The sequence below is a fragment of the Wolffia australiana genome, chromosome 14 (assembly GCF_029677425.1).
Source record: "Wolffia australiana isolate 7733 chromosome 14, ASM2967742v1".
In the NCBI taxonomy this organism is placed as follows: Eukaryota; Viridiplantae; Streptophyta; class Magnoliopsida; order Alismatales; family Araceae; genus Wolffia; species Wolffia australiana.
Genome location: NC_135848.1, coordinates 4,802,405 through 4,818,431, shown reverse-complemented (window position 1 = coordinate 4,818,431; position 16,027 = coordinate 4,802,405). Strand labels below are relative to the sequence as shown.

General features: G+C 40.9%; 2 protein-coding genes across 5 annotated transcripts; one reads left to right on the top strand and one right to left on the bottom strand.

Moving 5' to 3' along the window:
* Positions 1–3,117: 3,117 nt before the first annotated feature.
* On the top strand, positions 3,118–4,986 carry LOC144711591 (H/ACA ribonucleoprotein complex subunit 1-like protein 2). The gene is made up of 4 exons (XM_078585565.1): positions 3,118–3,362; positions 3,475–3,623; positions 3,711–3,826; positions 4,668–4,986. The coding sequence occupies exons 1-4, from the start codon at positions 3,209–3,211 to the stop codon at positions 4,858–4,860; spliced, it is 612 nt and encodes a 203-aa protein (XP_078441691.1). The 5' UTR covers positions 3,118–3,208; the 3' UTR covers positions 4,861–4,986.
* Positions 4,987–6,667: 1,681 nt separating this feature from the next.
* Positions 6,668–12,783, bottom strand: LOC144711589 (polygalacturonate 4-alpha-galacturonosyltransferase-like). 4 transcript variants are annotated; one of them, XM_078585561.1, is made up of 11 exons: positions 12,626–12,783; positions 11,178–11,359; positions 10,335–10,369; positions 10,201–10,257; positions 9,975–10,112; positions 9,787–9,892; positions 9,678–9,718; positions 9,256–9,590; positions 8,826–9,183; positions 7,939–8,526; positions 6,668–7,062 (listed from the first exon to the last, which is right to left on the bottom strand). In XM_078585561.1, exons 2-11 carry the CDS (start codon positions 11,338–11,340, stop codon positions 6,787–6,789), a joined length of 2,097 nt encoding a protein of 698 aa, XP_078441687.1. In that variant the 5' UTR covers positions 11,341–11,359; positions 12,626–12,783; the 3' UTR covers positions 6,668–6,786. The 4 variants fall into 4 exon arrangements, with proteins under 4 accessions (XP_078441687.1, XP_078441689.1, XP_078441688.1 ...); XM_078585563.1 differs by having other exon boundaries at positions 9,799–9,892; XM_078585562.1 differs by having other exon boundaries at positions 11,187–11,359.
* Between the last annotated feature and the right edge of the window lie 3,244 nt (positions 12,784–16,027).

Below are 16,027 nucleotides of genomic sequence, written 5' to 3'. Positions count from 1 at the left end.
CAGAGTGATTGGTTTGGGTCCATTCTTGAATCCTCTAGATTTTTTAGTAGGAAACGTGATCAAGAACTATGAAAATAAAACATTAGTTGGCTCCGTTGGGCATGTGATAAATAGGTTTGTGCAATATCATCTATTTTTAAATCTGATCTCCCTATCCATTTTAATAGGTTATCTTCCTAGAGAACTGTGTAGATACTCACCTTTCAGGAGAAGGCAGATGCAGTGGTGGCCTGCAGAAAGGCGCGCAGATCAGATTTGGTTTGGGTCCATTCTTGAATCATCTAGATTTTTTTAGTAGGAAACATGATCAAGAACTATGAAATAAAACATTAGTTGGCTCCGTTGGGCATGGGATAAATAGGTTTGTGCAATATCATCTATTTTCAAATATGATCTCCCTGTCCATTTTAATAGGTTATCTTCCTAGAGAACTGCGTAGATACTCACCTTTCAGGAGAAGGCAGATGCAGTGGTGGCCTCAGAAAGGCGCGTAGTTCAGATTTGGTTTGGGTCCATTCTTGAATCATCTAGATTTTTTTAGTAGGAAACATGATCAAGAACTATGAAAATAAAACATTAGTTGGCTCCGTTGGGCATGGGATAAATAGGTTTGTGCAATATCATCTATTTTCAAATATGATCTCCCTGTCCATTTTAATAGGTTATCTTCCTAGAGAACTGCGTAGATACTCACCTTTCAGGAGAAGGCAGATGCAGTGGTGGCCTCAGAAAGGCGCGTAGTTCAGATTTGGTTTGGGTCCATTCTTGAATCATCTAGATTTTTTTAGTAGGAAACATGATCAAGAACTATGAAAATAAAACATTAGTTGGCTCCGTTGGGCATGGGATAAATAGGTTTGTGCAATATCATCTATTTTCAAATATGATCTCCTGTCCATTTTAATAGGTTATCTTCCTAGAGAACTGTAGATACTCACCTTTCAGGAGAAGGCAGATGCAGTGGTGGCCTCAGAAAGGCGCGTAGTTCAGATTTGGTTTGGGTTCATTCTTGAATCATCTAGATTTTTTTAGTAGGAAACATGATCAAGAACTATGAAAATAAAACATTAGTTGGCTCCGTTGGGCATGGGATAAATAGTTTTGTGCAATATCATCTATTTTCAAATATGATCTCCCTGTCCATTTTAATAGGTTATCTTCCTAGAGAACTGCGTAGATACTCACCTTTCAGGAGAAGGCAGATGCAGTGGTGGCCTCAGAAAGGCGCGTAGTTCAGATTTGGTTTGGGTCCATTCTTGAATCATCTAGATTTTTTTAGTAGGAAACATGATCAAGAACTATGAAAATAAAACATTAGTTGGCTCCGTTGGGCATGGGATAAATAGGTTTGTGCAATATCATCTATTTTCAAATATGATCTCCCTGTCCGTTTTAATAGGTTATCTCCTAGAGAATTGCGTAGATACTCGCCTTGCAGGAGAAGACCACTACATCTGCCTTCTGCTGGTCTGTATCGGCCATCAATTTCATTTACAATCAATAATATTTATCCACAACTCTCACTCCATTTTGACACTTTAGACTATGTATCTCTTGTTTATTTCCATTACAGTTAGTAATGATTTTTTTTACAAATCCCAATGCACACCTGCTGCTATCAGTCACCACAGGGCACTGCCAGAACAATGGTAGGAAAGTATTTTAGTTATTTCATTAGTATTTCATACTAAATAAACCCACATAATTCCCAAATGCAATCTATAAAATATGGGTAAATTAGCTTTATATATGATAAATATTTTATCTTTTGGACTTATTGTGAAATTATTTTCACTAGTTTGTGCTCATTAAATTAGATATGACTCCTTAAAAATATATACACCTCCTAAAAACATAAAAGGACTGAAAAATCAATTTTTCAATACCTGCACTCAATGGATTCTACCCTTACTTGATTTGTGTTTTAAGGAAATTTGTAAGTATTATTGCTTGAATAAAAAATCTTAAATGACATTTGTAACCCCGATTTTTAATGCATTAATGTCTCTTGGAGGCATTAATGCTATTGTCATTCTTTTTCTTGATAATGACCTTGTGCATGGGGTTGGGAGATGATGGAAAAATACATTGAAGTGGTAAATAATATTAACTTCTCTTCTGTTATTAGTGATGTAGGGAAGGGATTGAGGGCTCAAGGATCGGATCTTGGTGAGGGACTTTGGGGCTCGACTGAGTGCTGCCGCCTACATGAACTGTTCAGAGCCAAGCTAGATAGAGAAATATACACATAGATGCACATCAAGCTTGATAGACAGAGATGAACGTAGATGTACATCAACTTAGATGGAGACAAATATAGGCATATCTACATCAAGCTAGATAAATAGAGACACCAGATTTACACCAGTTAGAGTGGGACACATATAGCTCGATACCGAGTGAGATAAGCATAGATGTACATCTAGCTGTAAATTGATATTCATAAAATTATAAATCCAACTAGAGAGAGAGAGAGACCAATAAATACATACCCGTAAAGATACACAGAGGCATGATTAAATTAAATCGGTCACATAATGTACCATATTATGAGAGCTACACATAAATGTACATCAACCTAGATGGAGACAGATACATGTATACATTTACATCAAGCTAGATCGATAGAGAGAGAGATACCAGATTCACATCTAGCCAGACAGAGAGATGACATATAAATGTACATCTAGCTGTATAAAGAGTTTCACAAAATTATACACCTAACTCAAAAGAGAGACAGAGAGAGAGATACCAACATATATACTTCAAAGATAGATAGAGAGATATACATATAGATGATGGGTATCTGGATGTACATATATATAGAGAGAGAGATAGATATAGATGACATGTACATATAGATGTACATATAGCTGTATAGAGAGATTCACAAAATTATACACCAAACCCAAAACAGAGAGAGAGAGAGATAGATAGAAAGAGAGATACTTATAAATGATGGGCATCTGGGCATTAAGAGAAAAGCTAGAGAGAGACATGGGTAGATGTTGATAACTCACCGTATCATTGCTCACCTAAAAACAGATGATAAAACTGTTCAACAATGGGCCTGGGCCAAGGCTATATCTACGAAGCATGAACCCTCATCTTACCCATATCAGGGAAGTGAAGAAGAGCAGAGGGAGGGAGATAAACCCTAAACCCTAACCCTCCTCGAGGCGAACGAGGGAGCTCAGAAGAAGGCGAGATGCGGCCTCCGAGGGGCGGCGGCGGCTTCCGAGGCAGAGACGGCGGCCGCGGCGGTCGCGGCGGCGGCGGTCGCTTCGGCGGCGGTCGATTTGGCGGCCGCGGCGGCGGCGGCGGATTCTTCCGTGACGAAGGTCCTCCTGCCGAGGTCGTAGGTCTGTTCTTCGGCCATGATTTTCTTCCGATTTTGTTCCAAAACACTCGAACTCTGATCCTTTCCTGTGAATGATGAGCCGCGTTGGTTTCTGTTTCTTTGGGTTAAATCAGAGGTTTCGGCGTTCCTTCATGCCTGCGAAGGAGACGCCGTCACAAAGCTGACGAACGAGAAAATTCCGTATTTCAACGCGCCGATTTACCTCGAGAATAAGACGCAGATCGGGAAGGTGGACGAGATTTTCGGTCCGATCAATGAATCCGTGAGATCGTGTTCTTGAGCTTGTTTTTTTCTTTTTACAGGGATTTCTGCTCGGAATGATGGAATTTTTTGGTTTTTTTTTTTGCAGCTCTTTTCGGTGAAGATGATGGAGGGGATAATCGCCAGTTCGTACTCATCGGGGGATAAATTTTACATTGATCCGGCCAAGTTGCTGCCCCTTTCTAGATTCCTTCCGCAACCCAAGTAGGACTTTCATCTCTCCTCATTCAAAATTTAATGAAAATTTTGGCCGATCAAATATCGATCATTTAGATGTACTGAAAATGATAATCTGGAAAGACTAGTGTATACGATTTTTATTTTTTATTAGATTTAACAGTTAAATGGGAAGAAACTGTTCTAATGGCGACGATATCATCTCCATTCTTGCTTTTTTTTCAGAAAATAATCAGCTTCATTTTTTAGTAAAAATTTCTCCTTTCTTGACGTACTTTGAACATTGGAGTATTATCACATTTATGGGTCATAGATATCCAATCGGACACACAGTGTCATATCTGATTTTCGCTCATCAGGGTTAAACGTATGAGATCAAGTTTAAAGTATAGACTTTTTTACTACTCCCCCTGATTTAATCTAGTAATTCTGTCAGCATTGGATGATTCTTACTATTTATGGCAGATTAACACCCAAATGATTACACAATAAATGTGTTCTATTAAAGTTAGTTTGGGTTGGGCATCAAAATGAGATCATGATCTGATCATCACATTACCTGCTGAGGTTTACTGTAATTTCTCTCATCACATCACATCACATTACATAGTGTAATATCTGATTATTGCTCATCAGGGTTAGACGTATGAGATCAAGTTCAAAGTATAAACTTTTTTACTATTCCCCCTGATTTAATCTAGTAATTCTGTCGGCATTGGATGGTTTTTACTATTTATGGCAGCTTAACACCCAAATGAGTAAAAAATAAATGTGTTCTATCAAAGTTATTTTTGGGTTGGGCATCAAAATAAGATCATGATCTGATCATCACACTATCTGCTGAGGTTTACTATAATTTCTCTCTCAGGGGACAGGCTCTGGCAGGTGGAAGAGGCGGGGGGCGAGGAAGAGGTGGCGGGCGAGGCGGCCGTGGTGGCGGTGGCGGTTTCCGAGGACGAGGAGGGCCGAGAGGTGGTGGGAGAGGGCCGCCGAGAGGCGGCGGTCGAGGGTTCGGTGGCAGAGGTGGAGGTGGAGGCTTCAGAGGGCGAGGAAGGTCATAACTTCATCTATGTTTTTCTTGGAGTTAACTTGAAACCCTCATTAGGCATCTACTCTGCACTTGGCGCACAGTATTTTGCTTCTTTCTTGATCTTCTTGCAGAAATCATTTGATTTCTGGGTTTCTCAGATCATAGATTTAAGTTTCTCCCTCTCTCTCTCTCTCTCTCTCTCTCTCTCTCTCTCTCTCTCTCTCTCTCTCTCTCTCTCTGTTTGAAGTGTCTTTGATCACCTTTCTACTGAATAAAAGAATTAAACCTCATCAACAGAAAAATAATAGAAAATCATAACAAGCACTTCATTTCTCCATTCCAAATATTTGATAAACTTGGTTTATTGAAAAATCCAAATCTATACTAGTAAAATAGGAATTGGTGTACCCTTCTGGCCTCTGATTGGCTGAAAAGAGAGTGAGAGAGAAGAGAGAGAGTGAGAGAGCCCCCTCCTCGCTGCCGTCCTGCCCTCCTCCCCCGGCCTTCCGAGCCCCCTCCCAGCCACCACCCCGCCCTCCACCGGCCTACCGTGCCCCCTCTGTGCCGCCCGTGCCCCCTCCCCACCACCCGAATCCCATCGCCGAACTCCCTCTTTGGTGCAGATACTGCTGCTGACTGCTGCCGGATAGGACGCTGGTTGGGAGCAGCGGTTTACCCGTTTCCTGCACGTCCGACGGGAACGTTTGGGCGGCGTCGACATGAAGGGGTTGCGTAGGGGCTACAGATTCAGGTTCTGTTCCCCTCTTGGAAATTGAGTGAAACATCAGAAGAGATTCGCTTCTGCACGTTACGAGGCCTTCAATTTCTTTGGATTTGGTTTTGATTGATTCCTCAATTCGTTCGGCCATTTCCTGATCGATCTCCATCTGGAGCTCGCATTTTTTGCGTCACACCTTTATTTGTTTCAATATTCGATGTCTGATCTTTAATTTTTTATTTCTACATGTGCATCTGAACCTCATCGGCATAGGGGGCGGTGATGGAACCGATGATGAAACGTGGACGGTGACGAGACGAAACTTTCGTCACGTCAGCGTCCCGTCACGCTTCCCAGTATATGCAAAAAAATCATCACGTTCCCGTCACACGTCCCTCCATAGGGTGTCCTATCACGTCCCTGTCACCGCGACGGCATCACTGTCGCTGGTGACGTGAATAAAACACTATTTGGAGGACAGAGAATTGGAGGGGTATATCTCCAATTATTTTTAGGGACTTCTGTGCAAAATGCCAGTAAATCGAAATGGCGATGTCACATGGCAAAATCTCAGCTGTCGGACAGCTTAAAAATTATGATTTTTGTATGTTTTCAAAAATTCCATCACAACTGTCATCCATGGCGGCCATTCCGTCAGGCGTCCGGGGCACCCCGTCACCGTAACGACCGCTTCGTCATCTGTCACCATCACTGTCACGGACCCCTAAAACCGTCACCGTTCCGTTTCCGTCACGGTGACATGTGACGTGATGGATGAAGCGTGCCGATCCCTATCCCACAGTAAAGTAATCACAACATCATAAGAACCCCAGTCACTTCTCCCTCTCTCTAATTATATACCAAATAGTTGTTGAACTTGATTTATTGAAAAAATCCTAACATTGAGAGATCACCCAAGTACTGAACAAAAGATTTCTACTTCATCATATGCAACAGTAAAATAATTTCAACATCATAAGAACCCCAACCACTGCTCTCTCTCTCTCTCTCTCTCTCTCTCTCTCTCTCTCTCTATATATATATATATATATATATATATATATATATATACCAAATAGTTGTTGAACTTGGCTTGTTGAAAAATCCAAACAATGAGATATCACCCAAATACTAAACAAAAGAATTAAACCTCATCATCTGCAGCAGAGAAATGATCACAACATCACAAGAACTGCTACCGCTGCTCTCTCTCGCTCTACCACACCCACCATGTCTTTGCTAGTTGTTGAAGTTGCAGTTTTTCAAATAGGGATGGTCATTCTTGACATACCTCGTCCAGTAGAGCTTATACCGGCTCATGGCGATCTCCAGCCACGGCTTCATGTTGCCGTTGTAGTGGATGACGGCCGCCGACTCGATCTCGGCCCGGCCGATGCTCGGGTTGTAGCCCAGGCCCAGCACATGCCAAGACTTGTCCAGGGGATGAGTCAATTTGTAAAAAGTCAACAGCCCTGGTGGCAGAGTTCCCAGTTTCCACAGCACCCTGTCCTCATTCTGCAATTTAATCAAAATCCAATTTCTAATGAGTTAATTACGCAAGCCTGAGTAACTTCTAGTTTGGAAGAGGGAAGAAAGAGTGATTTATTCGCTAAGCATGAACTGGGGATTTCTTCACTAAGCAGATAATTTTCACTTTTATCACCCTGTCTTCAGTTTTTCAATTTCTTCACTCAGCGTAATCAAGCAGGAAGAAGATAATCACGTAATCACGAACCAAATCCATGATGTTGATTTTCTACGCGTGACTTTAAATAAGAAAACTTGAGACTTAAAATATGATGTGAATTGCAGTTTAAGAATGGTAAAAGAGTATTTTTCAAAAAAAAAAGAACGGTAAGAGATAAGTGCACACGTCCACTACTGTCGGCAGATGAAATTGCCAAGAACACCCCTAGTTGGATGATGAGGACTACAATGATCGCGAATCTCTGAAACAGGTTGACGATGATTAAATGTCATCGCCTATTCCTCATTCATCATTGGGAACTAGAGCTGATGGAGAATGATTACATAGTCATATTATCATCCTCCATGTCTGGGGTAAGTAGAATCATCAACTGACAATGACGATGACGATTCATCAACCGAAAAACGAGGATGATGGGGATGATGATGACACGCTTGTCATCACTATTATTGTTGCCGATGCCTTAGCCTACAGAAGAGAATGCCACCATTTTTTGTAAGCAAGCCTGACACCAAATATAGGATGTGGGTAAAACATGTCCAATCATGTAATTTCAGAAAAAATGTGAAAGCATGCCCATTTGTCGTGACAAGTGAGAAAATTAAATAAAGTTTCTGTGCCAAAACATGGTAAGCATTGAAACATTAAACACCTGAATAAAAAAGGAGGGAGGGTAGACGCACCATGTTTTGCCACTTGTGGTAGATCCCAGTGATGTCCTTCTTCTTCCACTCCTTGAGATCAAACATGTTCATGCCGTAAGCCCAACCGCAGGCATTTGGATCGAAGTTTCTGGCGATGTGGGGGTTGGAGAAGTTGAGATACTTGTCGAAGCGATGAAAACTCTCTCCACAAGTTTCCACCGCACCGTTGACTTTCCCGTTGAGGTCAACGGACCAAAGCCCGGTCAAATCCTTTTGAACGACGATGTCATCATCAAGAAAGAGGATCTTGTCCAGCTTTGGGTAGACTTGGGGCAGGTAAAACCGGAGATGGTTGAGCATGGAGAGGTATTTAGGGTTCCTGTACTTGAGATTGGCGGCGCCAGCGGAGATGGAAGCAGGATGATCTGACTTGAAATAGTACTCTTTCATGGCGGCCGACTCGAGCTGCCGAAGGACTGGGCAGTAGGAAGAGTTGAGCCACTTGAAGTCATCCACGTTTTCAACGTGGATTGTAGACTTGCCTGGTGGATTCTGTAAGAACCACATCTTCATGGCTGCGAAGTTTAGTTTGTCGGTGACCAGGTGGAACACATGCTTCTCGGGCTCCTGCAGCACAAATAACGAATGGGTTATTTATGTCAACTTTTAGAAAATGAAAAATAGGACAACGGAGGGTATCATTTAGTTCACGTCAATTAATCAAAATGGAGAACGAGAAAGCCGACCAGATTCATCGAGAAAGATGGGAAATTACACAAAAGGAGAGGAAATTTAAGAAACTAATGGCGTTATATTTCTTCCATGAATTGAAAAAAAGGGCTACACAGTGACTTTCTCCTCTTTAGATGACTAAAGGGGGTAAACGCAAAAACCACAGAATTAAAGAAAATGAAAGAGAAGCTGACCTTGGCATTTGAGACCGCTGAGTTGACCACCACCGAAGCGGCGAGTACGTTATCGGAGAAGAGAGCATAGTGGTAAAGATTGGGGTTTTCAAGGTTCTCGCTCAGGGGGAACGTCCTTTTCTCGGGCAGCAGGCGGTGGTAGTCGATGGTCAACCGCAGAGAGAGGCAGTGAATGGCACTGGGGATTGTCTTTGCTGCCAGCTGACTTAAGAAGGCACTCTGCTTCTTCAAGCTCCTCACTTGCTCATCTGCTGATTGAAGCATCACCCTCAATTTCTGAGCCACCACCTTACAGTCATACAGTTGCTCTCTAGCTCTAGAGAGGAGTTGACCCATGGCTTTGACCTTTTCTGGGTAACTGGGTTTGAACAGAAAATGTCACGAAACTGAGGAATATTCAACGTTATGGTTTTAACAAGTGAGGGAAGACCTGTGATGAAGGTCAAGGTCAGAGCTCGCATCTCCTAGCGCACGTTGACTTTCCTTGATGCGATGCAACAGATCTTGGAAGAGGTCGATCTTGTTACTTGACTTGGCAATTATTATGTAAACACGTGCCATAATTATTTGTTCCCTCATCAGGTGTACCATCGTGTCCGAATTTTCGTTTTCATTGTCTCGCCGCCAGATGCTGTACTTTCCGAGAACTGAGGAGTCAACAGCTTTCGAGCGCTCAATGGCGGCATTTTCTAGTTGAATGGTTGTTTCTACGTCGGGTTTGATCAAATCCGTTGCTCTCTTCAAGCGCCTTTTCTCCCTTAGTTGCTGGAAGCGACCATCGAAAGATAATTTCAAAAAATAAAATATCCAACATACAACAAAAAATAAATAATTAAAGAAACACAGTGTTACCCGGCGCATTATCTTTGTCTCAGAATCGATTTGAAAGCTTCCTGAATTTTCCAGAAAAATAGGTAAATTTATTAACTACTCAAAAGATTTTGTAACGAGAAAATGACACCTTTTTCCTTGCCTTGTTTTGGCAGTTTTCTGGCTGAAGCCAAAATAGATTGCTTCTCAGCAAGTACTTCATCTTGTCCTGTAACTGAACCTGAATTTTTGGGGCCCTAAAATGAATGATGCGAATAATTTTCATCATTATTATATTAAAATTGGGGAATGATTACAATAAAAAACATGATCACCTACCTCTGACACAGAACTATTTACACTGCCATGGTTGTTCAAACCGTCAATTACCCAGGAAGATGGCAGAGAGTTTCTTCTCACATTATCAAGACTCCATGGACCAAGTTCATTCTTTGCAGTATTGATGGAATCTATCACCTGCCAACAAAAACTCGAGATGACAGATAAATGTCATATTTACCACAGAAAATCCACTGAGAGCGCAAATTGAAGAAAATTCAGCCACCTCCTTGGTAAAGAAAGATTTCATGCTTTGCATGGCTAACTTCTCTCTCCAATCAATCTGGAAAAAAACGAAATGTTAAGAGAAAAAGAAACTATCAATAGTTCCTTTATCAAAGTGTTGTCTTTATCAAATACCGGTCGACCAGATAAATTTAACCCGTCTGTTTCGCCTGAAAAAAAAAAGTCCATTCATCATTAAACAATAGAATTTCGGATTCAATTCTGAAAACAACTGACATCTATGACATAAATCAGAAAATTTCAGTGCTAAAAGCTATCTACGACATTCACTGCCAATTTCAAAATAAACCGACAAGAGAGGACCAAGTTCAGTTTTAGGAGGACCTGTGGTTAACAAGCAAAATACAATCGATCCTGCCTTTCAAACAAACCAAACACATTCACCAGTTTTCCTTGTCAGGTGTAACAACCGCTTGAAACCAAATCTAGCCATAGTAAATTACTTACACAACAATTTCACAGAAAGAGCACGCGTCTGATCCTAAGGTTGAATTGCAAAACTATTTCGGTATTTTTTCCAAACATTTTCGAAGATAGAGGAGTAATGAGACGGGGATAGAAGAGTGATGGAGGAATGGACATAGCCATGGACTAGAGATATAGTGGATATCGCATTCAAGTCAAAGGGGAGAGGAGTCGGTTGAACGGATGTCACCTAGAGGAGAGATAACAATAACGTGGACATTGCCAGGAATTAGAGATGGAGTTGACATCAGCTTCTAGTCCGGAGAGAGAGAGATAGAGACCCAGAACCATTCCAATTAAAATCATGACTGCAATCCTAAACCCTATTTAACGGGAAATACAAGTAGAATTGAAAATGACTAAAATACCCCTATCAGGTAAAAAAATGATGAAATACCCCAGATACAATAGGAACCATATAAAAAATGTAGAGAAATACAGGTCAAGTGGTATGACGAAAATTATGCTATAAACTTATTACAAAAGACTAACCATCAATACCCTTAGAGCGGATTATCCGTGACGCCAAGAAGCCCAACGGCGTAAGGGCACATACAAAGAGGAAAATTACGATAGGGGAATGGAATCCACTAGAACCTCCCCCCCTTTGATGACCAGGAGTATAAGACATGCTCGAACTCCTCTTCGGAGGCATGATACTCCAGGTTCTATTTCTGGACAAAAAACAATGGATAAGGCCAGGTAGGGTCAAACTAAATTCATGAAAATATAAGAAATATTTTTAAATTAAAGACATTAGGGTTCAGCATGTCCCAATGGCTTTGATGTGTGACATTCCGTTCCATTGACCTTGATAGTTAACTGATGACATCATCAGCGTCAACAGGCTTCAATGTAGTCATCATAGTCAACCATCCGTACATGAAGAAAATTTCAGTCAACACCATATTTTTGAACAAGAATTTTACTCTGTTGAAGACTGACATTGACAAATGGCCTCCACCTACTGTAATACCCCGTCATCGTCAATGGTAACCTTGTCGACATCATTATCATGGTCAATCACCAAAAAGTTTGTCAATCTTAGCTTCCTCAACAACATCAATGATGACATTGACTGGCGCCGAACCATACATCACATGAAGAAACAAAGGGGTGCAATGATCTTCTGAGGAACATAGTCTAAACTCTCTTGATAGAAATTTAAGGAACATATTAAATCTATCCGGCAGAAACGTGTTTATGGGCTGAAAAAACAAAAAAGCCTCTTTTGAGCTCTTATTAATCTTTCAGCAAAAATATCTTCGTATAAGCTTTCCCATTTAAATTTCATTTAATACAAGAAGCTCCCAAAAATGGTTTCCATTACTTCGTCTCCATTTCCATCCATCCACGATACAACCAAGACGGCAATCAATAGAAGATTTACATTTGATGAACCCTCGTAGATCTTCACGTCTCCTCAATTCTAACCGAGGTCAGAAATCACTGGAGGTTAATTCATCTTCCCAAATGACTTCCCGGCGTATGTATCTCCCCCTAATTAATTCAAGGTAAATACGATAGTCCGAAAACCAACCTAATTTTTTAAAATATTAAGAAAGTATACTTCGCTGCTATTTGAGAGATTTTTTATGTCACTCCTTGCAGCGTTCTCCAAACCAACAACCAATACAATTGCATCCGCCAGGTAGTAATCATGCCAAACCCTCGAAATACACAAAGACATTTAAAATACCAATAATTAACTGATGAATTTGCAACACAGAGAGAATGAGCAACCAAATCTAAATGAAGAACACATCTCAGGACTCCATCACTTCACCGAGCACAAAAAACATCGACACAAGGCGGAACAATCCAAATTCCCTCGAAAATCCTATCTGCTTTCTCGAAATTGATTTCTAGGGCACAATGGCGACATTCTAGCAGAAAAAAAACATCAGAGAAAGAATCAGAGATTGCAAACGAGGAATTACCGGTGCGTAGCTGCCACGAGCGACTGATGATACTCGATCGGAGTTCTTCAACATCGAAGAGAAGATCCTTCCTACTAACAACCAGCGAGAATCTCTCCGCCGACGGTAGATCTCTGCCGACCTCGCCCTTCTCCACAAGCCGATCTAGAACCGTTCAAAAGAACAGAATAAAACAGAACGATTTAAAACACGAAATTAATTCGGTAAAAAAAAAATCGGTTGGATTCTTGCCCAACTGAACCCGGTTCGATTGAACCGGACCCGGTCCACCGACAACAAGTGTCCTGACAATAGTGTTTGCTGTTATGGATATAAAAAATGTCCTGCAAATAGTGTTTGAATTATATTATAACTGTTCTGAAAGTAGTGTTTGCCATCATTGGTGACGATGGCAAGTCGTCATCGTCATCGCCTATGGTTATTATCCCTTTGTAAACCTGGGTAAGATGATGAAAGACACAGTGAAACAGTCATTGTCATTCCTCGAAGGAGTATGACGATGTCGAGATTGGCGTTGTCAACTCAAGATGTGGACGCTAATGATGACTAGTTTTGGAACAATGTCTGTTTTTTACTTCCCAGCAAATAAATTACATGTTAGATGGACTTACCATGTCAATGGTAACAGGGGAGTATAAAGAGACAAATATTTCAATGTAAATATGTCCTCCATGTAGTGTTCGCCCGTCCCGATTCCGGTATCGGAAGACGGTATCGGGACAGATGCTGTATCGAATACCGAAAAGAGAATTTCCAGTATCCATTTTTATCAATATCTGGATATGGTGTCGGATATCGGTTGCTATAGTGCCGATATCCGATTTTGATATCCGTCTAGATATCATCATCTGCCTCCGTCTCAAGGGGGAGGATGACGACATCGGTTTTTGATGTTGGATATCGAGTTCCGAAATCCAACATTGAAAACAGTATTTCATGTATTTTGATTGGAAACTTTCAAATCTCTTTCAATTCGAAAGATTGAATCGAAAATACAGGAACCAAAGGGTCTGGCAGATGGTGGACGGCGGACGGCGATTGGCGGCATCGGCGGACGGCGGCAAAGGTGGAATCGGCGGACGGCAGACAGGGGTAAGTTCTTCTTCTCGTTCTTCCCCTTCGCCCTGGAAATTTATTTTTCTTCCTCTTTTGCTATTTCTCATATTTCTTCTTCATCCGCCAATTCTCAATTCTCATCTTATTCATGCTAATTAAAATGATGAAATTTCCCTTCTGGTTGCATTTATTCAAAGAATTTTATTTCAAATTAAAGTATCTGTAGTTAGTAGCTTCAATTTTTTTCTTCCTCAATTCAAGTTCTTTCCATTGTGTTTTTTGCTATCTTGTGATTTTAGTTCATATGTGATATTGCCCACTATACTGAGTTTCTAGTTGAAGAGAATTGTATAATGCATGATTGTATATACATTATACATGGGGTTGCATCTTAATTTTGTATTTCAGTTTCTCCCTATATCTCTAAATTTCTCTCTGTCTTTCTCACTCTTTATCTTTTCTCTTTGTATTTCATTCTGTCTCATTGTCTATTATTCCTTCTCTATATCTGAAAAATTGAAACACACGCTATTTCTTACTCATTCTGTCTTAATCTTTCCTTCTTTCTCACTCTTTATCTTTCTCCATATCTCTCATTCTCCCTCTCTCTCTCACTCTTTCACTCCATGTCTCTCTCACTCTCCCTCAATCTCAATTTCTCTCATTCTCCCCCTCTCTCATTCTCTATCACTCTGTGTATCTTTATCTCTTTATTTCTCTCATTCTCCCTATCTCTTACTCTTTCACTCTCTCACTCTCTCTCAGTCTCAATTTCTCTCATTCTCCCCCTCTCTCAATCTCTAAAACTCTGCGATTCTTTCTCTCTTTATTTCTCTCATTCTCTTTCTCTCAGTCTTTCACTCGCTGTCTCGCTCACTCTCTCTCAGTCTCAATTTCTTTCTTTGTCTCCCTCTCTGCGATTGTTTCTCTCTTTATTTCTCTCATTCTCCCTAACTCTCACTCTTTCACTCTCCCCACTCTCTCTCAGTCTCAATTTCTCTCATTCTCTATCACTCTGTGTATCTTTCTCTTTATTTCTCTCCTTCTCCCTAACTCTCACTCTTTCACTCTCGCACTCTCTCTCGGTCTCAATTTCTCTCATCATCCCCCTCTCTCATTCTCTATCACTCTGCGATTCTTTCTCTCTTTATTTCTCTCATTCTCCCTTTCTCTCACTCTTTCTCTCTTTGTCCCTCTCACTCATTATGTCTCAATATCTCTCATTCTCCCCCTATCTCATTCTCTATCACTCTGCGTATCTTTATCTCTTTATTTCTCTCATCATCCCTGTCTCTCACTCTTTCACTCTTTCACTCTCTGACTCTCTATATTTTTTCTATATTTATTTCTCTCATTCTCCCTCTCTCTCAATCTTTCACTCTTTCCCTCTCTTTCCCCCCCTCTCTCGTTCTCTATCACTCTGTGTATCTTTATCTCTTTATTTCTCTCATTCTCCCTAACTCTCACTCTTTCGCTCTTTGACTCTCTCACTCTCTCTCAGTCTCAATTTCTCTCATTCTCCCCCTCTCTCATTCTCTACCACTCTGCGTATCTTTATCTCTTTATTTCTCTCATCATCCATGTCTCTCACTCTTTCACTCTTTCACTCTCTGACTCTCTCTCTCTGTCTCAACTTCTCTCATTCTCTCCCTCTCTCATTCTCTATCACTCTGCAATTCTTTCTCTCTTCATTTCTCATACTCTCCCTCTCTCTCACTCTTTCACTCTTTGTCCCTCTCACTCTCTCTCAGTCTCAATTTCTCTCACTCTCCCCCTCTCTCATTCTCTATCACTCTGCGTATCATTCTCTCACTATTTCTCTCATTCTACCTCTCCCTCACTCTTTCACTCTTTGTATCTTTGTCTCTTTGCCTCTTTGCCTCTTTGCCTCTCACTCTCTCTCACTCTCTCTCACTCTTATGTCTCTTCAAAAATAATGATCATTTCACATAACTCATTGTTTCTTTCTTGCTTGGTGCTATGTTGGAAACAAAATTTCATAGAAGAATGTCGGGAGATTCATCTGTGATAGAAGAATGTACAAGCAAAAAACAAAAAGATCTCTGAACTCTTCCTTGGTAGGAGAAACAATGAAACAATTGTTTTAAGCATATTTTCTTTATAGTTTTAAGCATAGCTCATCAACATGCGTTGATGTATGAAACAATCGTTGCTAACCATATTATGCTTGTTAGAACCATGAACCCACCTAGAGGTAGTGCCTCACCCCAAGACTGCTCTTGGGCAAGACTCAGTTGTCCTAAAGGCACTCAAGGTACGGATATGGGAACATCTCGTGTCGTACATAGTCACCCTCATTCAAACCATTCAGTCATCATTGACTGC

Bases quoted from the DNA above. Each gene is read 5' to 3' on its own strand.
- LOC144711591 (XM_078585565.1), top strand. From the start codon at position 3,209: ATGCGGCCTCCGAGGGGCGGCGGCGGCTTCCGAGGCAGAGACGGCGGC. The intron at 3,363-3,474 runs GTCTGTTCTTCG...GGGTTAAATCAG, and splicing joins TCCTCCTGCCGAGGTCGTAG to AGGTTTCGGCGTTCCTTCAT. The intron at 3,624-3,710 runs GTGAGATCGTGT...TTTTTTTTGCAG, and splicing joins TCGGTCCGATCAATGAATCC to CTCTTTTCGGTGAAGATGAT.
- LOC144711589 (XM_078585561.1), bottom strand. From the start codon at position 11,340: ATGCCTCCGAAGAGGAGTTCGAGCATGTCTTATACTCCTGGTCATCAA. The intron at 9,591-9,677 runs GTAACACTGTGT...GGTCGCTTCCAG, and splicing joins AGACAAAGATAATGCGCCGG to CAACTAAGGGAGAAAAGGCG. The intron at 7,063-7,938 runs GTGCGTCTACCC...ATTAAATTGCAG, and splicing joins ACCACAAGTGGCAAAACATG to AATGAGGACAGGGTGCTGTG.